The sequence below is a fragment of the Podarcis muralis genome, chromosome 5, assembly GCF_964188315.1.
Source record: "Podarcis muralis chromosome 5, rPodMur119.hap1.1, whole genome shotgun sequence".
NCBI classification, from domain to species: domain Eukaryota; kingdom Metazoa; phylum Chordata; class Lepidosauria; order Squamata; family Lacertidae; genus Podarcis; species Podarcis muralis.
The window spans coordinates 87,869,386-87,893,509 of record NC_135659.1 but is presented as its reverse complement, the minus strand read 5'-3'; the positions used below and the strand labels follow the sequence as shown (position 1 = coordinate 87,893,509).

Here is a 24,124-nt window from a genome sequence, read left to right as displayed (position 1 = left end):
TGTTATTGGTTTAACCAACTCAGATGCTTTTAAAAGAGGATTAGACAAATTCATGGAGGAGAAGACCAGCCAAGATGGCTTTGCTCTGCCTCCAGAAATGCTTCTGAATTTGAGTTGCTGGAAACCACAGGAGGGGAAAGGGCTCTTGGGCTCAAGTGTGCTGCTTGCAGACTTCCCACAGGCATCTGGTTGGCTACTGTGAGAACACGATGCTGGACTAGACGAGCCACTGGTCTGATCCAGGAGGCTCTTCTTACATTCTTAATGATTAACAGGTCAGTGGAACTGAACAGTAAATAGTTTTATTAAAGCTCTATGCACAACAGGTCTTCCCTCACACAAACTGGACCTACCGCACATCTTGTGCCCCTGAAAAGCACTTTCCCACCAACTCGTTTCATTCTGAACACAAAAGCTCAGCGCCGACTATTCTGCGTTCTTTCCCAATGTGTCCATTTGAAAAGGGATGGAGATGGTCCCAACAATGAGGCCTGTGTCAACACCTGCCCAGTGCCATTGTAGGTGGGCATAAACCAAGATCACATTTACTGCTTCCTTCTTCAGTCGTTCAGGGAGGAAAAGTGTGGACAAACTAATCGAGGGAAGGGTTCTCAAATGCTTACCACGTCCACCTTTGTGGATGAGAGGCTCTAAAATCTCACTAGACTCACTAGACTGAAAGCAGCAGGTTGAGGATGTGCATGCACAATTGCTGGAAATGTAAGGAAAAAGAAGGTACCTTTTATCATATGTGGTGGGAATGTAAGAAAGTGAAATGCTTCTGGGATATGATGTATAATGAAATTAAGAAAATGTTGAAATATACATATATTAAAATACTTTTCTACTGGGAATTGTAGGTACAGACATGATACTAAGCTTTTCCTATATGCAACAACTGCAGCAAGAATTTTATTAGCACAGAAGTGGAAACAAGAGGAATTACCAGCAAAGGAAGAATGGCAATTGAAGTTAATGGAGTATGCGGAACTGGCCAAAATGATAGGAAGAATCCGAGAACAGCGGAACCAGAAGTTCATCAAGGACTGAACTAAATTTGTAAATTATTTGAAAGACAATTGTAGTCAATCAAACACGTTCGTAGGATTGCAAGAAGCTTTGTAAGGAAAGGTATAAAAATCACTGCAGAGAAGAATAAGAAAAAATGATGCCTTGTTGTCTTTTATTTGAAAGCAATGGTTAAGTAGTGAAAATGCAGAAATTTGAAATGAAAGATAGAAAATTATAAGGAAGGTTTGAAGGAAGTAATGGCCCTAAAAAGCCAATTTGTATAATATAAGAGGAGAGATTGTAATGGAAAACATTATTGTAAAATCAATAAAAATGATATGGAAAAAAGAGAGGATGTGCATGCACAATTCTGTATTGAGAAAAACAACTTATTTGTGCTACAAATGGGTGTGTCCACTGTCTCTTGTCCCCCATTCTTGTCCCTGCCAACCACACCCGCAAGGGGACAAGGATGAGCTCAGGACTTGAGTACAAATCTCAAACCACATATTTGGGTAGAACTTTGTCTATTTCTTTATCCTTATCCCAACTGCAGTGAACTCATTCTCCAAGCGTGGATTTTTCTGCAGCCAAAATGGCAGCTGCTCTCACACAAGATGGTGGGCATTGGCAGGTGGGGAATCTTAAGGTCTGCATTCTTACAAAAAATTATAATGGTGGTGGTGGGGAATATCAAGGGAGGGACTATCCACAAAATAGCCTAAGGAAGATTTGAGCATGTTCAGTGGTTGCAGAAGTCAGACGGATTGCTGAGATGAAGAAAACCAGAAAGCCGGGGGGGGGGGGGGGAGGGGAATGGAATGAAATTCAGCTACCTGGAAAAAGACCCAGCTGGTTCTCTGGAACCCTAAATAGAAGCACCCCATGGTGCAAAATTTTGCTGCAGTTCCTACTAGTTTATACTCAAAACAAACTGCTCCACATAAATAAAAGAATACTGACAGCCCCTGAAGATTTAAATAAAAGTCCCTACAAAGCAGCTGAGACTATATTTCTGACAACGATGGGATTTAATTCTGCAAAGTGCTGAATTAATTGGAAGAGTGTTTAGTTTAATGCCACTTTTACAGAAGACACTTAAATCAATATGGATTTCCCATGTCTGCCTTATGCACACGTTAACACTTAAATGTTTTTGCGCTCTTTGGAATATACCATTACAACTATTTTCTTCTGCAAGATGAAAAGATGGATACAGGGTTTTTTTTTGGGGGGGGGGGGAGTTGGGCAATGTGCAAGCACCTCCGGATGATTCATATTTAATTGCTAACATTTCTAGGGGGACCACCATTAGAGTTAACTATGGCTCTTTCACACGGTATATGCTACATTAAGCAAAATCACAACTCCAAGTTCAAATACTCCCCGTGTGAGGAACAAAAAGGCCTCCTTAGTTCCACTAGTGAGAAGACGACACTTGGAAGCCACACAGTTGCTGAGGAAGGGTCTGTCCCACTGAGGACGGCAGCTGTTTTAAGGGATGCCAAGATGAAAAAAGTTTCTTTCGTAAGAGCGTGAAATGCAATGGTGCCCCCTGATACAGAAGTCTTGCAAGCACAATATGATGCCTTCTCTTCCGGTCCAAACAAGTACTAGATTGGGGGTGGGTGGGGGGAAACATTGAGTTTACCCACAACATGGAGGGAGTGTGTCTGCATGTGACCCCGCAGTTGCCTTGTGGGCATGAAGTTGTAGCCATTAACCCATTGGAAATCTGTTTGTACAAGTCAGTTTTGACCCCCACGGGGGATCAGAACGAGTGCTTAAAGAAGTAGAGAAACAGTAATGCGTTTAACCCTCAAGGTAAATATTTAACTAGTGTACGTATATATGAATAGGTAATGTATAACCTGTTCTTTATGAAGATCAATCCCATAAATATATGTAACATGTAATAATATAACAATATGGAAAACAGAAGACCACGCCAACAATAAATCAGATTTATATCACAACACTGCAAAAATGTATATATGAAGACTAATCTTTCAAAGGTTAAAACATTCTTCCTGACTCTTCAGGACAGCTGTTAACATTTACGTGGAAGCAAGAAGATAGTGGCTGCGTCCGCACATTGTGGTAAGCCATGGTTAATTATTTACTGCAAAGAATGGCTTTGTTCCTCCCCTCAGCATGTGCAACAAACCACAAACATTGGCTTAGTGTGATGTTTGAACCTGGGATTATGGTTTCTCCCTGGACAAACTACACCAGAAGCTAAGAAAATAATATAAAAACACACAAATAGCCTAGCTGAAAGAGGTCAGTGGCCCAACTAGGCCAGCATCCTGTTCTCACAGTGGTCCACCAGATGCCCATAGAAAGCCCACAAGTAGGATCTCAGCACAACAACACTGTTCCCTCCTAGGATTTCCAGCAAGTGCCTCCAGCCATGGAGAAGGAGTAAAGCAAGGCTTGTTCTTCTATATGCTTGCCTATTTTATCTTTAACAATACTTTCCACCAATTTTCCCAGGACAGATGACAAGCCAAGTGGCCTGAAACTTCCAGAATCCTCTTTCAAAAATTGGTGTTACATTGGCCACTTTCCTGTCCTCAGGCATGGAGGCTGGTTTCAGAGACAAGTCATATAATATATCTTTTTAAAAGAAGATCAGCAAGCTTCACATTTGAGTTCTTCAAGAACTCTTGGGTGGATGCCATTCAGACCCAGCAATTTGTCAGTTTCTATTTTGTCTATTGGGACGCGTGGTTAAACCACAGAGCCTAGGACTTGCCGATCAGAAGGTCGGCGGTTCGAATCCCTGCGACGGGGTGAGCTCCTGTTGCTCGGTTCCTGCTCCTCCCAACCTAGCAGTTCGAAAGCACGTCAAAGTGCAAGTAGATAAATAGGTACCACTCCGGCAGGAAGGTAAACGGCATTTCCGTGTGCTGCTCTGGTTCTCCAGAAGCTGCTTAGTCATGCTGGCCACATGACCCGGAAGATGTACGCTGGCTCCCTCGGCCAAGAAAGCAAGATGAGCGCCGCAACCCCAGAGTCGGCCGTGACTTGACCTGATGGTCAGGGGTCCCTTTACCTTTACCTATTTTGTCTATTAGGTCTAAAACTTCATCTCTCACTGCCCACCTCAGTTCCTCAGACTCCTGCCCTGCGACAGTTAGTTTAGGCTCAGACTTATGCACTTCGATGCCCTCCAACATTCCACTGTTGAAAATCGGGATGCGTGCTTTTGTGTGCTGGGTTCTTGCGTGAGCGGCTTGCACATGTGTCTTCGGGTGCCGTGCTCTCGTGGGAGCTAACACAACATTACTGCAAACATCACATGCTAACACAACATTACTGCAAGCGCCAACAAGTGCTGGCTCATCCTCCTCCCCGAGCTCAGCAGTGGTGGTGCTGGAGGGGGGAAATAGGACATTCTGGGATCAAATCAGAAGCTGGGATAGCTTCTGTAGTTTCAGGATGTCCTGGGAAATCAGGACACTTGAAGGATATGCTGTGAAGACAGATGCAAATAATTCATCCAACCTCTCTGCAAGATCCTTATCCTTCTTTAGCACACTTTTGACTCCCTTGCCATCCAAGAGCAGCAACAAAATATTCTCTGAAAACATTAGTAGCAGGAAACCGGCTACAGAGGTTCAAATCTGTGTGTGCATATGCAGAAGATGTGCAGTCTTCCAAGGGTTGGCTAACCATCAATGTAGCCCTTGGGCTAAAAAAAGACTATCCACCTCTGTATTAAACACACATTATGTACATTGGGCTGGAGGAGGGGAAAGGTTTTCAGGACAAATGTAAGAAATATTAGGGACGCAGGTGGCGCTGTGGGTAAAAGCCTCAGCGCCTAGGGCTTGCCGATCGAAAGGTCGGCGGTTCGAATCCCCGCGGCGGGGTGCGCTCCCGTTGCTCGGTCCCAGCGCCTGCCAACCTAGCAGTTCGAAAGCACCTCCGAGTGCAAGTAGATAAATAGGGACCACTTACCAGCGGAAAGGTAAACGGCGTTTCCGTGTGCGGCTCTGGCTCGCCAGAGCAGCGATGTCACGCTGGCCACGTGACCCGGAAGTGTCTCCGGGCAGCGCTGGCCCCCGGCCTCTTGAGTGAGATGGGCGCACAACCCTAGAGTCTGGCAAGACTGGCCCATACGGGCAGGGGTACCTTTACCTTTAAGAAATATTAGTGACCAGGGTTTTCGTTTTGTTTTGTTTTTTTGCAGAAAGAAACTTTCTGTAAAAGCTTTCAATCTGTAATAAATAAAAAACTGTTCAGTAGCAGCTTAGAGACCAACTAAGTTTGTTCTGGGTACAGTGGTACCTCGGGTTACAGACGCTTCAGGTTACAGACACTTCAGGTTACAGACTCTGCTAACCCAGAAATAGTACCTCGGGTTAAGAACTTTGCTTCAGGATGAGAACAGAAATTGCGCAGCGGCAGTGCGGCAGCAGCGGGAGGCCCCATTAGCTAAAGTGGTACCTCAGGTTAAGAACAGTTTCAGGTTAAGAACAGACCTCTAGAACGAATTAAGTTCTTAACCCGAGGTACCACTGTATAAGCTTTTGTGTCCGTGCACACTTTTTCAGCTTATACCCAGAACAAACTTAGTTGGTCTCTAAGGTGCTACTGGACTATTTTTTCTTTATTTCGACTGCGTCACACCAACACGGCTACCTACCTGAATCTTTCAATCTGTAGTTGCTATAAATGAACCTGGTTAATAAGGAACTAATCTAGCTAGGGGAGGGGAGAGGAGGGACTGAAGCGCTGTATCAGCCTTGGCTTCTGCGCTTGCTTTGACTAAACCACCTCCACAAGGCACATCGAAAGGGCCTTCCACGTATCCCTTCAACATCTGGGGGCTTATCCATTGGAGAAACGCACAGCGAGAAAGCAATGTTTCCCTTTCTGTTCTCTTGCCAGAGCCCTTTTGCTTTGTTCCTCAGCCAAGACTGGGAAACGTTTGTGATATCTAGGCGGAGGACATCCTTTGGACTGCCTCTTCTTTCTTTCCTTTCTTTCACGGCCATACGCACCACCCACAGAGCCAAACAAAGGAGGCCATTATATCCTTCTGCTTCTATGCTGCATGACAGACACACAGAGGCAGTGGGAAGAGTCTGGTCAAGGATTCCTTGCCCAACCCACTGGGAATAACAGATAAGACAGCTCCGCTTTTTCCGGGGGGGGGGGGGTGCTGCACTGCGGGAGGAGTTCCGGGGCCTCAGTTACCCACTGAGGGATGCTGCCCATGTCACTAGGATGCCCAGCTGCATCATGCCCCCCCGTCTGATCAATTGGTTTAGCCGGGGGGGGGGGGATGCGTGGCTACTTGCCATTTCAACCACAGTGCGGCTGGGGGGGGGGGGTAAGCCACCTTTAGTCTACTTCGGTGGATCTCCCAGCCAGCCCGCCCTCTTTCTTGCGTTGCTTGACTATGGCCTTGCTATGACTAATGTTGGTCGCCTGGTTGTGGCCAGGTAGGAATTTTTCCACTTGGCAATTTGGCACCAGCCATTTGGTTTTCACCTACCTAGTAGCAATTGTCACATTGAGTAAGCCTTGTTATGGGAGGGGAGGTTGTTGCCTTTGCCTGCCCCTCCAAGATCTATTAAAGGGATCTAGGGGTGTGGTTCTTGTCTGAAGCCTGGGCATGGGCTGGGGCCATGCCACAACCCCATCGGTGACCCTGGGGCAGCTCTTAATTGATGTGTATCATAGGGCTCCCCCTATCGGTGGTTGACCCTTTTGAGACTTCCTGCAGACTGGCAGGAGTCAGGATATAGTCATGCTTCACCCAATTGCCTAAACCAAACCGCTCACATCTGTAACCAATAAAGTTGTGGCCTAATTTATCCCATTAACCCAACATACTTGTGTTTGTGTGTTTATTTCTGTCAGAACTGCGGGACCTGGGGCCTCACCACGCAAGTGGTTTTTCATTTTCAAGTGAGAGAGCAAACTGGAATTTCAAGCCCCAGGTGTTTAATAATAATAATAATAATAATAATAATAATAATAATTTATTATTTGTACCCCGCCCATCTGGCTGGGTTTCCCCAGCCACTCTGGGCGGCTTCCATAGAAACCAAAGATACAGTAAAATATCACAGATTAAAAACTTCCCTGAAGAGCGCTGCCTTAAGATGTCTTCTGAATGTCAGGTAGTTATTTATCGCTTTGACATCTGGTGGGAGGGCGTTCCACAGGGTGGGCGCCACTACCGAGAAGGCCCTCTGCCTGGTTCCCTGTAGCTTTGCTTCTCGCAATGAGGGAACCGCCAGAAGGCCCTCGGCGCTGGACCTCAGCGTCCGGGCAGAACAATGGGGGTGGAGACGCTCCTTCAGGTATACTGGGCCGAGACCGTTTAGGGCTTTAAAGGTCAACACCAGCACTTTGAATTGTGCTCGGAAACATACCAGGAGCCAATGTAGGTCTTTCAAGACCGGTGTTATATGGTCTCGGCGGCCGCCCTTAGTCACCAGTCTAGCTGCCGCATTCTGGATTAGTTGTAGTTTCCGAGTCACCTTCAAAGGTAGCCCCACGTAGAGTGCATTGCAGTAGTCCAAGTGGGAGATAACTAGAGCATGCACCACTCTGGCGAGACAGTCCGCGGGCAGGTAGGGTCTCAGCCTGCGTACCAGGTGGAGTTGGTAGACAGCTGCCCTGGATACAGAACTGACCTGTGCCGCCATGGACAGCTGTGAGTCCAAAATGACTCCCAGGCTGCGCACCTGGTCCTTCAGGGGCACAGTTACCCTATTCAGGACCAGGGAGTCCTCCACACGAGCCCGCCCCCTGTCTCCCAAAAACAGTACTTCTGTCTTGTCAGGATTCACCCTCAATCTGTTAGCCGCCATCCATCCTCCAACTGCCTCCAGGCACTCACACAGGACCTTCACTGCCTTCACTGGTTCCGATTTAAAAGAGAGGTAGAGCTGGGTATCATCTGCATATTGATGGACACCCAGTCCAAACCCTCTGATGATCTCTCCCAGTGGTTTAAATGTTTGTTTGCTTGTTTGCCGATTGATTGATTGCATTTGTATCCCTCTTTTCCTCCAAAGTGCTCAAACAGGCCCCATATTTTATCCTTACAACCACTCTGTGAGAAAAGTTAGGCTGAGAGGCAGCAACTGGCCCAAGGTCCCCTCAGCAGGATTCATGGCTGAGTGGGGATCTGAACCCTGACCTCCCTGGTCCTCAGCAGACACTAACTCCTCACACCAGAACTGGTTCTCCTCCACATAGTCACCAACTAACTTTTCTCCTGACAGGCAAGCCACGACTTGAAAGTAGCACACCTGCCAGGTTTAGTTCCTGACTTCCATATCTGACAGGCCCGCAGTTCAGAGGTGCTGTAACGCAGTATGCTTATGGAGCAAAACAGGTTACATATAGAAACTTCCTCTTTTCCAATTTTTCGCAATCAATAGCCTTGCGGCTACTGTTGCGTATAAATATAATGTCTTGTCTTCTTCCTTTAGACTTCCTGGTACTATTCCCAATAGAAAACCTTCTGGTGTTTTCCTAAATGAATATCTGAACATTTTTTTTTCATTTCGTTATATATTGTTTCCCAAAATTGTTTGAAAAGTGGTATTATACAGACAAAAATAGAGCGGCTTGCCAAATTATTGGAGTACTACAATATATCCAAAACAATGGGAGAAATTGGAAGGATTGAAAGAGAAGATAGACAGGGACTGGAAGGTGTTTAAAGGATACTTGAAAAACCATATTGAAAAATCAGAACTCCTATTCAAAGTTCCGTTTTAAATACTGAAATACTAAATAAGATGGATAACAATGTGTAATAGCAAAAGAAGCATGAAATTAGGTTAAAGGTGTGTGAAAGAAAGTAATAGAAGTGGAAAGAAATTGCAATTGAGTAGACTGGAAGTCTAACACAAAGGTGGGGTGAGGGGTGGTGGATGGTGATGGGGAAAGGAATTATCTGTGGGATTGAGTGTAGGTATGTTTGAACATTTTTAAGGATTGTATGAAATGTATGTGTCAGGGAACTGCCATCGGAAGGACAGGAGGTGCAAAGGCTCCCTCAGGTTGAAAGAGACGGAGCAGCTGAAGAGGGAACCAGTAGGGGGCGAGCAGGAACTTCCAGGGAAAGTGAGTCGGAGGGGTGGCTCAGAGACGTTTCCAGCGAAAACAGTGGAGAGGTCTCAGGACCTCCTATAGGGACACCCACGCCTCGCCGGAAACTGTCACGCAGAGAGTCCAGAAGACGTGTTTCCGTGAAAGAGCTTTTATGTTGGAAACGTTTCCGAAAGCAACCACTTTCGGATTCTACTAGCGATTGACGCAGCCATGCCGGAGGGGCTCCGTCACAGGCAGAGGTTTGAAAACCTGATCAAACTCTGAGGGACTTGCATTTTACGCACAAGCAGCTCATCATCCCACCACAGCAATCCGAAAGTCACTGAAAGCCAGCTTGTGCAAGCAGCGGCATCATGAGCGACCCAGCCGGAACCGGAGGAGCAGGAGCAGCTGGAGGAGGTCCAAGCCTGGAAGAAAGGTACAGGGCGTTGGAGATCCAGCTGGCCATGCAAACGGCGAGGCTTGAGGAGAGGAGGGCTCAGGATGCAGAAAAGGGAAAGGAGAAAACCACCTCGATAGCCAGAAAGGTGCCAGGATTGGTGCAGAAATTCGGGGGAGATCCCAGAAACTATCATGCCTTTAGAACTGAGATGCAATACGCTCTCAACCTGCAGTATGATGACTTCCCCGACGAGGAATCGCGAGTGGCTTTTGTAATTGGCCATCTCGAAGGGGGGGCGAAGGATTGGGTTCGACCCCTGATGGCAGTGAATAATGAGATACTAAAGGACACGAGGAAGTTTTTTCGTGCCATGGACCTGATGTTTTCCAGTGACATTGAGCAGGGGGTGGTACGAAGGCAGTTAATGGCTTGCAAACAGGGGAGCCGATCTGTTCGTGAGTACTGGACTGAGTTTACTATGCTGATTCATAAATTGGGGTGGGACCTATCGGCGGAACCCATCCAAATGCTTTTTGAAGAGGGGCTTTCTTCGGCCGTTAAAGATGAACTTTCCCGGGGGCCAAGGGCGGAGTCTATGGACCAGCTGACCAAATCCGCGCTGGCCATAGGAGCGCGCCAGGAAGCGAGAGCTTTGGAAAGGCGGGAAGGGAAAGGAGAACGTTGGAGGGAACTGCGCATTCCGGACATTCCAGAGCCACCTTTCCCGCCGGCAGAGCCGATGGAAGTTGGAACAGCGCGGGCGCGCGCAGTTTCAAATCCCAGTGAAGGGCGGAAGAAGGAGGGAAAGAGCGCCAAGAAATGTTATCTCTGCCAACAGCCAGGGCACTTTGCCAGAGTCTGCCCACAAAGAAAGGAATGGCAAGGGATGGCAGGAGCTGTGGGGGAAAGGGAGGAGGAAAACAAGGAGCAAGTAAAAGCCAACGCCTGGCTGCCACCGTCGGGGCACAGCAGCCAGGCCAAAGAGCAGTGAAAGTGCCCACGCCAGAACCACCCAGACCTGCTTTAGTGATAGAAGTGTCACTAGAGCTGCCAAATGGACACCCCCTACAGGTCAAGGCGCTTTTGGATTCAGGCAGCTCCTGTAATTTTATGAGTAAGGAGTTTGCAGCTGAGCACCAGATACAGACCATCCCTTTAAGTAATCCCTTGCAGGTGACCACGATTGATGGCAGAGAGCTGTTGGGAGGAGAAGTTAGCCAACAGACTGTCCCGATGATAATGAGGGTGGCAAGGCACACCGAACGGATAGCGTTTAATGTGGCCACCTTGGGAGGAGCTCCCATCATCTTGGGGATGAGCTGGCTGGCGCTACACGATCCGCTAGTGGGCTGGCATCAGAGGGTGGTCTCCTTTGGGTCAGCGCATTGCCTAGAACACTGCAAGCAGGGGAAGGTTCAGGGCGGAGACAAAGTCACCCTAGCCGGGATGGAAGTAATGGGCAGAGGGAAGGTGCCCCCGCAATACGCAGATCTGAGCAACGTATTCAGCGAAAGGGAAGCAGACAAACTGCCGCCGCATAGACCCTTTGACTGTCAAATCAACCTACTCCCTGGGGCCCAACTCCCAGTGGGCAAGCTGTACGCCATGTCCGACAGGGAGATGCAGGAGCTGAGGGAGTTCATTGACAAAAACCTGAAGCGAGGTTTCATCAGAGAGTCCCGAGCGGTGGGGGGCAGCCCAGTGTTTTTTGTGGACAAAAAAAACACAGATAAGCCGAGACTTGTGTGTGACTTCAGGGCCTTGAATGCAGTGTCGGAACCCCTGGCTTTCCCTATGCCCCGAATTGATGACATTTTGACCAGGGTAAGGAAGGGAAAGATTTTTACAAAGCTGGACCTGCGGGGGGCGTACAATCTGATACGCATAAGGAAGGGAGATGAATGGAAGACCACCATGTTCACCCCTTTGGGAGCCTTTGAATACCTCGTTATGCCCTTCGGTCTACAAGGAGGCTCCGCGTGCTTTCAAGCGTTTATTAACCACGTTCTGGGGCCTTTGCTCTACAAGAACTGTGTGGCCTTTTTAGACGACGTGTTGGTGTATTCGGAGGATGAGGAGCAGCATGTGAGGGACGTTCGAGAAGTGTTGGGCAGGCTGCAAGCCAACCAGCTGTGGGTGAAACTGGAGAAGTGCCAGTTTCATACCAAGGAGGTGGAATTCCTGGGGTACCGCTTGTCAGACAAGGGATTGGCCATGGATCCAGGCAAGGTCCAAGCGGTACTGGAATGGAAGACACCGAAGACCAAGAAGGATGTGCAAAGATTCTTGGGGTTTGGGAACTTTTATCGGAAGTTCATCAAGAACTTTGCCCACTTGACGGCGCCCATCACCGACTGCCTCAGCAGCAAGAAGAAATTTGTTTGGACGGCGGAGGCGGAGCGAGCATTTGAAGAACTGAAAAGGGCTTTCGCCTCGGAAGAACAACTTCTGCATGTGGATTTACGAAAACCCATGAGAGTGGAAACCGATGCGTCCGACCGGGCGGTAGGGGCGGTACTTCTTCAACCGGGGAGGAGTATGTCAGAGTGGAGACCGTGTGCCTTCTTCTCGCGGAAGCTGAATAAATCCGAGAGGAACTACACGGTGTATGACAGGGAACTACTTGCCATTCACGAAGCGTTCCGGAGGTGGAGACATTTATTAATTGGGGCACAACAAAAGGTGCAAGTGTGCACCGACCACAAGAATTTAGAGTATTGGAGAACAGCTCGAGTGCTCAACCAACGACAAGTGAGATGGGCACAGGAATTCTCTAAATTCAACTTTGAAATTTGTTATGTGCCAGGTCCAGAAAACGTCAGGGCGGACGCTCTCTCACGCAAACCAGAGTATTGGGAGGGGGAGGGGGCGATTGAAGAGAGACATGTCATCCCTGAGGACCGCTGGGTGTGTGGGGCGGCGCTGGTGGGGCAACGAGAACTGGTAGAGGAAACGGAAAATGATGAATATGCCCAGGATAAGCTCAGAGGACTCAGGGGGGAGGGCGAGAGCCCCGAAGGTTTTGAGGAAAGAAATGGGGCATTGTATTACAAAGGGGCACTGTATATACCCGAAGGTGAATTGAGGGGGAGAGTACTCAAGCAGTTGCACGATAGCCCCACGGCGGGACATTTTGGGCAACACAAGACCATGTGGTTGGTTACCAGGGAATTCTGGTGGCCCAAGGTGAGGGAAGATGTAAGGGAGTATGTAAGAGGGTGTGACCAATGTCAGCGAGCCAAAGGGGAAAGACGGGCGCCGGCAGGGTTATTAGAACCATTACCCACACCAGAACGGCCTTGGGAAGCGGTATCAATAGATTTTATGACAGATCTGCCGAAGTCCAAGGGGAAAACAGCCATCATGGTAGTAGTAGACCTGTTAACAAAGATGTGCCACTTTGTAGCATGCTCACATGCAGTCACAGCGGAAGAAACAGCGAAGTTGTTTGTAGAACACATCTTTAGGTTGCACGGGGCTCCCTTGAGGGTGATCTCGGACCGCGGCAAACAATTTACTTCCAGGTTCTGGAGGAAGCTCATGAGCTTGCTGCACGTGGAAGTCAATTTTTCAACGGCCCGGCACCCTGAAACCAACGGGCAGGCGGAAAGAGCAAATGGCATTCTTCAACAATATCTGAGGTGTTATGTCAATGACAGAGAGAACGATTGGGTCGAAAAGTTGGCGCTGGCAGAATTTGCCTACAATAATGCGGAGAATGTGTCCACAGGGATGAGCCCCTTTTTGGCTAATTACGGGTGTCACCCCAGGGCATTTCCAGGGGAGGGAGGGGAGAGATGGAGCGTTCCAGCGGCTGAACATTTTGTAGAAGAGATGGAAGCGATCCATCATCAGCTCCAGCTCAACTTAGAAAGGGCCAAGGCACAATATAAGAAGCAGGCAGACAAGAACAGAAGGGAAGGTGAAACCATAAGGGTGGGGGATCAAGTGTGGCTGTCAACCCAAGGGTTGCCGTTCAAAGGGGGTTGTAAGAAATTGAGGCCCAGAAGATTGGGACCCTTTGAGGTCATTCAGCAGGTCAACCCGGTGGCTTTCAAACTCCGGTTACCCAACCACATGAAATTGCACCCAGTGTTCCACAGGTCGTTACTGTCACCATACAGGGGGGGACGTGAAGGGGAGCACGTCAGGGGACCAGCCTTGGAAGAGAGGGAACGCAGCAACCATGTAGCGGAAATCCTCGATTCCAGGTGGAAGGGAAATCAGGTAGAGTATTTGGTGGCGTGGGAAGGGGAACCGGAGTCAGAAAACACCTGGGTGACTGCAGGGGAGGTCAATGACGAGGTTTTAACAGAAACGTTCCACCAAAGATTCCCTAGGAAACCACAGCCGGTAGAAAGGTTTAGGAGGGAGTACTTCGGCACCACCGACGAGGAACAGGAAATGGAAGGATTCACGGAGTCGGAGTTGGAAGAGGGAATAGACTCCGAAGACGAGGAGTATCGAGAGACGAGGGACAGTAGCAGGTGGAGGGAAGTGTTCGAAACTTCGGACGATGAGGAAGGTTCTTTCAGGGGTTTTACTTCCTCCCAGCCCGGAGGGGAGGAGACGGGAGGGGGTGAAGGGGGCCCTGGAGGGGAGGTGGATGTCAGGGAACTGCCATCGGAAGGACAGGAGGTGCAAAGGCTCCCTCAGGTTGAAAGAGACGGAGCAGCTGAAGAGGGAACCAGTAGGGGGCGAGCAGGAACTTCCAGGGAAAGTGAGTCGGAGGGGTGGCTCAGAGACGTTTCCAGCGAAAACAGTGGAGAGGTCTCAGGACCTCCTATAGGGACACCCACGCCTCGCCGGAAACTGTCACGCAGAGAGTCCAGAAGACGTGTTTCCGTGAAAGAGCTTTTATGTTGGAAACGTTTCCGAAAGCAACCACTTTCGGATTCTACTAGCGATTGACGCAGCCATGCCGGAGGGGCTCCGTCACAGGCAGAGGTTTGAAAACCTGATCAAACTCTGAGGGACTTGCATTTTACGCACAAGCAGCTCATCATCCCACCACAGTATGTTTGTATATTCGCAATATGTGTGTATTAATACTGAATTATTTTAACAATAAAAACTTTTCAAAAAAAGAAAAAGAAAGAAACTTCCTGCACCACTGACTCAGCACTCTTTCAAGTTTGAGTCCTCGGACATTGTTGGGCTACGTTTCCAACCATCCCCAGCCAGCTTAGCCAATGGCCAGCGATGGTGCCCTACTGAAGAACACTGGGCTGGATGATTTAGCCAGCTGTTCACATTTCTCTTGTCCCATGAACAATGCAGTCATGAAGATGGAGATCATCAACCCATTCATGCGCTATAGTACAGTCAATTTAATTAACAACTGGGGATTCACAAACATATATGCAGCACATGGCGGCTTGGACATTACAAAGGGCTTTGCATACAGACCCAAAGAGATGCCGTGTTAATGTGCAGACTCTTTCACAACATCTGAATTATTATTATTTTTCTTGCCAATCCAAGTTCCTTTACCCAAACTAATTTGGTAGGAAGCTTACAGACACTACATAAAATTGTTCGCCGGTCCGCGTCAAGATTCTAAGACCTCCAGTTTGTTACCCTTGCCTCAGAATAATGTACCATCTGGATTCCGCTGCTACTGAAACTGTCTAGCTTTTATTAGAAAACTGTAAGTATGTCCTCTCAAGATCATAAATCTTATGTGGTTGGCCTGATATCCGTATGGAAAAGCGGGCCATTCAAAGTTTAAACATCTCTCATGAAAGTGGTTTTTGTGTGCTCTTGGAACATAAGATAATTCTGGATTTTGATCTGTGCATTGAACACTTGCAGAGATGAGATAACTAACCTGATATATAACGTTCCTGTCCTGCAGCAGGGCCATTGTATTGCGAGACAACGAAACATTTGCTCAGCAGAACATCCAAAGAAGGTCTTAAGTTGTCCTTTCAAAGTAGCCCTCAGGATTCCAGCACCATTTACTCTCATCTTTATTGAAAGACCAGCCATTGTAGAAGGCAAAGGGCCCCTGCACAGTTAAGTCCAGCGACTATGGGGTTGCGGCGCTTATCTCGCTTTCAGGCCAAGGGAGCCAGCGTTTGTCCACAGACAGCTTTCTGGGTCATGTGGCCGGCATGACTAAACCACTTCTGGCGCAATGGGACACCAAGATGGAAGCCAGAGTGCATGGAAACACCATTTACCTTCCTGCCACTGTGGTACCTATTTATCTACTTGCACTGGTGTGCTTTCGAACTGCTAAGTTGGCAGGAGCTGGGACAGAGCAACGGGTGCTCACACCACCATCTCGGGGATTCGAACCGCCAACCTTCTGATCAGCAAACCCAAGAGGCTCAGTGATTTAGACCACAGCACCACTTGTGTACCAAGTCATTGTAGAACAACTGATGAGGAACGTTCAAGGCTATCTACCACCACAGGTATTTCTTTCTTCCAAAATAAATGTTTTGAAATTGTGGTGCCATTTAAGACTGTGCGACTATTGCCTAACCTTAATATATGTTTCCACCGGTGTCACAGGTCGGATTTGTAAGTGTTCTGGAAGTGGGATCTTAGGTTTGGCAGGTGGCTTCTTTTCATCTTTTAACAACTAAAAATAGAAGAAAAATGCAATAAAATTAATGGGTACTTCACATTATTGGGATAACATTGTAACAACTCATATCTATCTAGCTATTTATGCTGTTTCCATCATAGCAGTAGCTGATGACCTTGTACTTGACTTCAGATATACCGTATTTTTCGCCCTATAGGACGCACTTTCCCCCCTCCAAAAATGAAGGGGAAATGTGTGTGCGTCCTATGGGGCGAATGCAGGCTTTCGCTGAAGCCTGGAGAGCGAGAGGGGTCGGTGTGCACCGACCCCTCTCGCTCTCCAGGCTTCAGGAAGCTCTGCGCAACCCTCGGGAGACCGGCGCCACTTCGCGCCCACCTCCCGAGGGTTGCGCAGAGCTGCCTGCAGTCCCAGGGCGAGCGCAGCTCTGCGCAGCCATCAGGAGCGGGGCGCGAAGTCACGCCTGCCTCCCGATGGCTGCGCAGAGCTGCCTACTGTCCCGGGGTGAGCGCAGCTCTGCGCAGCCATCCGGAGCCGGGTGCGAAGTCGCGCCCGCCTCCGAATGGCTGCGCAGAGCTGCCTGCATTCCGAAGCCTTACTTCCGAAGCGACTTACCGCTGGCCTCCCTAGGCTTGCGGATAGCAGGCTGTTCTCGGGGCTGGGATTGGGGGAAGCTCGGGCTTCCCCCACGCCAGCCCCACGCCTGGGGGGGGGGAAAATAATTTTTTTTTATTTCCCCCCCAAAAAACTAGGAGCGTCCTATGGGGCGGTGCGCCCTATGTGGCGAAAAATACAGTAAGCCTATTTATTATATAGCTTTGGATGCTTTTGAAATCCATTGTTCCATATGGAGAACTAATTCTCATTTTAAGGCTAGCAACTGAATCTGAAGGACGGATAAGTGCTCTCAACTTTTGGCAATCCCTTCCGAGAACAAATAACCAACAGCACTCCAGTCATTTGTTATGGACTGGAATTTTATTGTGGATTTTTTGCGAGAAAGAGAAAAGGAACTTTAAATATCTGGATTTGAAGATTGAAAAAAATGCTGGTTTGTAGAAGGGAGAATGGTTGGATGTTAAGGAATGAATATCATATGTAGCTGCAGGACAGAGAACTGGAAATCCTTTTATTTTTTCCTTCTCTATTTTATTTTTTAGTTTCTTTCTTTCTTTTCCTTTTCTCTCGCTTTCTCTTTCTTTAGGTTTCTTCTTTCCTTGTCTTTTCTTCCTTCTGGTTTTGTTCTCTTTTAGACTAAGTAGTTGATTGATCTCAGTACATTTTGTAGTGGGTAAGCATTTTTGTATATCTTGGAATACACACACACACACACACAAATATTTAAACTGTCCTCCCAACAACAAATAATTGATGGTTAGGGTTTCTTTCTAGGGCCATAAGGAGAGATGTAAATGTTTTTGTGAAACAAGCCCATATCCTCATGTTTCTGCAAGAAGGTGATTCTTGTTCAATGCAGGTCATGAAGTGAGATTAAGAACTGAAACAAAACTGTCCTTCATGGATAAATGTCGCACACACACAAACACAAAATGTTTACCTCTTCCACTGGTGTTAACATAAACCCCCACCGCTGGGGCCATCTCCTTGCAGCTATGTTTTCAGTTTCAACGTGATCCTTCCTGATGTAGATACAAAAGAAATGGATTAAAAGGCTTTACGAAACAGTCTTAAGCTCATCTTCCGCTTGCCCTGTGATTTCTAGGCATGGGTTTGAGAGGTTTTTCATTTGTCCCACTGCTTTACCCAGGAAAATCTGTGGTTTTTACCACTGAATTGGAACAAAGACTAATCCAGTCTACAACTAATCCAGAACGCAGCAGCCAGACTGGTGACTGGGAGCGGCCGCCGAGACCACATAACACCAGTCTTGAAAGACCTACATTGGCTCCCGGTAAGTTTCCGAGCACAATTCAAAGTGTTGGTGCTGACCTTTAAAGCCCTAAATGGCCTCGGTCCAGTATATCTGAAGGAGCGTCTCCACCCCCTTCGTTCTACCCAGACACTGAGGTCCAGCACCAAGGGTCTTCTGACGGTTCCCTCACTGCGAGAAGCCAAGTTACAGGGAACCAGGCAGAGGGCCTTCTCGGTAGTGGCGCCCTCCCTGTGGAACGCCCTCCTACCAGACGTCAAAGAGAACAACAACTACCAGACTTTTACAAGACATCTGAAGGCAGCCCTGTTTAGGGAAGCTTTTAATGTTTGATGTATTACAGTATATTAATATTTTTTTGGAAGCCGCCCAGAGTAGGTGGGGAAGCCCAGACAGATGAGCAGGGTATAAATAATAAATTATTATTATTATTATTATTATTATTATTATTATTATTATTATTATTATTATTCCACAGATCAGTAAACAGCAGAGCTTCCTGGGGAAAGTGGTGGGACAAAAGAAAAACCTCTTGAATCCATGCCTAAAAATCATGGGACAAATCGAAGTGTGTGTAAGCCCTTAACATAAAAAAATCCTCTAGCTTCCTGCATAAGGAAAGCCACTGGCACAAATATTTTGAATGGGCCTTAAAAGCGCCCTAAATGGCCTCGGCCCTGTATACCCAAAGAAGTGTCTCCACCTCCATCGTTCAGCCTGGACACTGAAGTCCAGCTCCGAGGGCCTTCTGGTGGTTCCCTCCCTGCGAGGTTACAGGGAACCAGGCAGAGGGCCTTCTCGGTAGTGGCGCCCACCCTGTGGAACGCCCTCCCATCAGGTGTCAAGAAGATAAGTAACTATACAGCCTTTAGAAGACATCTGAAGGCAGCCCTGTAGAGGGAAGTGTATTATATTTAATGTTTTATTGTGCCTTTTGTATATGCTGGAAGTCACTCAGAGTGGCTTGGGCAACCCTATCAGATGGGCAACATATTATTATTATTATTATTATTATTATTATTATTATTATTATTATCACAGTCTCTGAAAAGCAGTGGTAGCATCACAAAAATTTCCCGGGGGGGGGGGTGTGGCACAGAAGAGGGAAGAATATTTGTGTTTGTTTTTTTTATAAAATTTTTATTAGGGTTTTTACATTACAAAATAGAAAAAGAAAAAATACAAAATACAAAATAAAAATAGTTAAAAACAATCAATCCTTTCATCACATTATTTTTCATTTACTTGTTTCCTGGACCTCCTCGTACCTCCCTTTTTTGTATTCCAGTTCAATTTATTAGCTCAGCAGTTTCTTTCCCTCTTTATTCTACCCAGAACTTTAATCTTAAATTATTATGACATTAAATTTTTACTTATAAAAAACTATTTTTTCATATTCTTTTATACCATTAGCTAGAAACCACTTAATTTCAATCCAACATCATTCTAACATTCATTAATTTTACAGTATCTCTGTAAATAGTCTTTAAATTTCTTCCAGTCTTCTTCCACTGACTCTTCTCCCTGGTCTCGGGTTCTGCCAGTCATTTCCGCCAATTCCATGTAGTCCATCACCTTCATCTGCCATTCTTACAGAGTGGGTATGTCTTGTGTCTTCCAATACTTTGCAATAAGTATTCTTGCTGCTGTTGTAGCATACATAAAGAAAGTTCTATCCTTCTTTAACACCGATTGGTCAACTATGCCCAGGAGAAAGGCCTCTGGTTTCTTCAAGAAGGTATATTTAAATACCTTTTTCAATTCATTATATATCGTCTCCCAGAAAGCCTTAATCCTTGGGCATGTCCACCAAAGGTGAAAGAATGTACCTTCAGTTTCTTTACATTTCCAACATTTATTATCGGGCAAGTGGTAGAAGAGGGAAGAATATTTGTAGGTGGATGAGCAAGAAAAATAACAGCATGTGCTTATGACAGGAATGCAGAAATTGAGATAGTAGGAACTCCTTATTTGTGGTGGGAGTACTACTTGACCTTCTGCCCTCCTTTGGCACCTTCTAGATCTGTCTGTCTGTCTGTCTGTCTGTCTAAAAATAGCCAATTCCCACCACATACTAGCATGCCCAAAAGACTGAATCTAAGAGGGAAGCTATATGGTTATTTATTTTATTTACTGAGAAAGTTTTATAGACCACTGAATCAGAAAACTCTCAAACCAGTGTACATAATAAAACTATCAATGGAACACAAATAAAATCAGCAAGAAGTTCAGAAGCACAGAGCAGTGTTCAGCTAAATAGTCACATTGCACGCACCTTTCCCCATTCCCCAAATCTGCTCCAGAGAGTTGAAGGAACCCCTAAAACAGATGGACTGTTTGAGGGGGTGAGAGGGGGGAGATTGTTCAATTGCGCAAGGAGAAATCCTTCTGCCAACTGAATAATTTGCATAATGCAATGCTGAACACAGCTCAGATCTACATAACTAAATCACTTGTCTGGGTACGCTTGCCGAAATGATCATTGGTGGGTTTGAGGAAGGGTGCAGTTAGGAGCAGAGAGAAAATACAGCCCCAATCTATTTGTGCCCCTCAGGGCTCTCCTCGACTCTCCTCCATAATCCTGCTATTCATCCCCATGGAGAGAAGTAAAATACTGAATAGGTAAAGGTAAAGGGACCCCTGACCATTAGGTCCAGTTGTGGCCGACTCTGGGGTTGCGGCACTCATCTCGCTTTATTGGCCGAGGGAGCCGGCGTACAGCTTCTAGGTCATGTGGCCAGAATGACTAAGCCGCTTCTGGCAAACCAGAGCAGCACACGGAAATGCCATTTACCTTCCCACCGGGGTGGTACCTATTTATCTACTTGCACTTTGACGTGCTTTCGAACTGCTAGGTTGGCAGGAGCAGGGACCTAAGAACGGGAGCTCACCCCATCATGGGGATTCGAACCGCCAACCTTCTGATCAGCAAGACCTAGGCTCTGTGGTTTAACCCACAGCCCCACCCGCGTCCCTAAAATACTGAATAGTGGAGAGTAAAACCTGCCCCACACTTCTAACCTTAGGTGGACAAAGGAACACAGTGTGTTTCTCTGCACAGAGCCAGGTTGCCAGCTGGGTCTTTGAAACACATTTTTTTTTCTGTGCACACTCATCTCCACCCAACAGAATGATGCATTTTGCTAGTTGAAGGAATAATGAACGAGTTGGCTTATTATACTGAGTAAGTCCTTCTCAAGGACTTTAAAAAAAATAAAAAAATAGAAGAAACAACTAAACCCTGCAGCAACTCACAACTTTATTTACTCTACAGTAATTATATCAAGCCATTGTTTTGGAATAAGTGATCTGCAGATTGTAACCTTGTCCTCTTAAGTTGTTAACAGCGTGACCCACGAGGCAGTTAAGATGAAGTACTTGGAGTGAGACAGTTGCCTTTAATGTACTTTGATTTCACTGAGCGGTGGACTGTACCGTAGAAGGAGCTTAGGCTGCAGTTTTAAGAGCCTTGTTATGAAGCAATTCTGATCATCTGTGGAATGCAACACCTTGCTCTGCTATTCCTTTGTTCAGTTTAGGATTACATTTTAGTTTTCGCCTTTCACACCCGAGAGAACATAAACGATATTGAACAAATAGAAGGGGCTGACCGCTTAACGGCTACCACTCCGCTTGTAAGCCAGTCTATAAACACATTGATTCTATCCCTTACTCTGTTTTGTCCGTCTGTTTGTGGTAAAGGACTGGCTTCCAGATGGTTAAAAAAGAAGTAGCCTGGTTTTTATCCTCAGTTATAATCCTTACTTAAAACAGCTCTGATCCAGCAGCCATGTATGGGATTGTGGTGGTGCTATAGCCAATGTCACACAACTTTTGCATGAGCTGGACAGGGTGGGCACTTTGTTTATGTTTTTGCTCTGTCAACAGGGCCATCGAAAAGTGTTTTTAAAAATGTTCCTGAAGGAGGTAGGATGGCAGGAGTAGCTTTGTTTAAGAAACGAAACGAAAGCACAATGGACTAAATACTGTAGAAGAGGGGAAATAGGACGTTAAAAGTTCACAAAAATGGCACACCTGAGGCGTCGGGGATGGTCATGTCACCATGACTTAAAATACAACAGGCAACAACCAGCAGGTGCCCATAAAACCACATTCCACGCAGAAATCACAACTGCAATAAGAGACACAAACTGGAGGCTAGGGAGGAGGAAATATCACATTTCCTGAGGTATGAACTATTATAGGGCGGCAGTGGCGGCCCTATTGTTGAGGGCATATTGGCGAAATCACATCCCACCATTATAACAAGAAAATGGCTCTAGTGATTGATTTGAAATTTGGCACTGTGGGGCAGAAAAGTTTGTACGATAGCTGCAGTTGCCTAGACTCTCTATTCCAGGGGGACAGACAAACGTGGTCCACCACTTCGCAACTGACAACCACCCAGTTCAGAGTGTGGTGCTGATAATGCCAAGGTTGCAGGTTCAATCCCTGAATGGGACAGCTGCATATTCCTGCATCCTCAGGCTCCCTTCCAACTCTGTGATTCTATGACTCCCCCCCCCCTTTCTTTTTCTCTCTTTCTCTCTCATTACAGCAATGGACAGTGGAGGTGATGGAAGGGCAAAGGCAAACAAGTGCCATTATTATTATTATTATTATTATTATTATTATTATTATTATTATTATTATTATTATTATTATTACTGATGCCTGTAACTGGGTCCTCTCTCTCTCTCTCTCTCTCTCTCTCTCTCTCTCTCTCTCTCTCTCTCTCTGTGTGTGTGTGTGTGTTTGTGAGCTTTCAGCATTAGGATCTAGACTTCAGAGAGGTCATGTTGCTGGCTATCCCAGGCAGGCTGTACCCCCGGCAGGAGGAAAGGGTGGCGGGGTGGTGGGAAGAGACGGTGGGTGGGGTAAGGCGAAGAAGCAAGGACTGTACCAGATCTGGTTTTCAGCCACGAAGTTGAGTTTGCTCTTCTGCGTCATCCCGGACTAGCTCCCCCGGTCTAGCGCCCCCTGGCGGCTGGGCAGAGGGCGGGCGCTGCTAGCAGCCGGGCTCCAGCCAGCGAGCCACCTCCGAGCCGGAGATAACCCCGCTTGCTGCTGCTGCTGCTGCATCGCGTTGCTAGGAGACGGCTGAAGAATGCCGCGGGAGGGGCGGAGGGAGGAGGCGCTGCATCCGCCTGCCAGGGCAGAGATGGATGGTTTGCGCGCTCGGCCACCAAACAGAGGTGGATGCAGGATCGCGCCGAATGGAAGAACGCTGAAACTCACACCCACCTCTGTTTAGCTCTGTCTAGCAGATTCGGAATGAAATGTCTAAACAACAGTTGTTTTAAATTATTTTCTTTTGACCCCACCCAGAAAAACCTGTCAAAATCTTTCTACAATTTCTGCTTCTAGTTAAGCATTTTTTTAAAAAAGTTTATTGTTTCTGTATTGTACAATGTACATAGCGTATCCCACTTAGAGAGTCTTAAAACACTGCGTGGTTTAGAAATGCTTTTAAAAAAAACCATATATAAATAAGTTTTCCTAATTCAGATTACTAGCCTCTTTAGATCAGGGATGGTCCAAACAAAGCAACAGTTTCCTGTAGGGGCGGGGGCAGTTTTTGGCAGACACTGTTGTTTTAAGGTACAGGATTGCACATAGAGTGCATTTGTGCTGTTTGTGGACATTTCCGCAATTGATTGCCTCCTTAAGCTAATTCGCAGTCGCAGTACGGAATGCAGGAAAAAACTGCTTCAGTGCTGTGTGTGAAAACACCCCTGTGCTTTGAGACTTTTAACATCCTTCAGGTTTCAAAATCTCCCAGTGAACATTGATACCTGAAAGTATATGGTGTACAGTACAGTGGTACCTCAGGTTACATACACTTCGGTTACATACACTTCAGGTTATAGACTCCACTAACCCAGAAATATTACCTCAGGTTAAGAACTTTGCTTCAGGATGAGAACAGAAATCGTACTCCGGCAGCGCGGCAGCAGCAGGAGGCCCCATTAGCTAAAGTGGTGCTTCAGGTTAAGAACAGTTTCAGGTTAAGTACGGACCTCTGGAACGAATTAAGTACTTAACCCAAGGTACCACTGTACTGGTTGCTTGGTCACAGGAAATTGCAGGTTCAGATCCTTCCTTAGTGGTGAACCTCAGTAAGCCATATGTCCAAATAACGATTTCTCAAATCGTTTTGCCGCTTAAACTCCTAAGCGAAGAGCAATATTCA

At 46.8% G+C, this 24,124-nt stretch overlaps 1 protein-coding gene across 2 annotated transcripts in view; it reads right to left on the bottom strand.

Moving 5' to 3' along the window:
* CIMIP1 (ciliary microtubule inner protein 1) overlaps positions 1-23,002 on the bottom strand; it is an 81,969-nt gene extending 58,967 nt beyond the window's left edge. For both annotated transcript variants that reach the window (XM_077929313.1, XM_077929312.1), the window contains exons 1-3: positions 22,835-23,002; positions 17,599-17,680; positions 15,978-16,076 (exon numbers count right to left, since the gene is read on the bottom strand). In XM_077929313.1, the coding sequence (XP_077785439.1) occupies positions 15,978-16,076; positions 17,599-17,680; positions 22,835-22,881 (228 nt within the window). In that variant the 5' untranslated portion in view covers positions 22,882-23,002. The remainder of the gene's footprint in view (positions 1-15,977; positions 16,077-17,598; positions 17,681-22,834) is intronic.
* Positions 23,003-24,124: the final 1,122 nt, after the last annotated feature.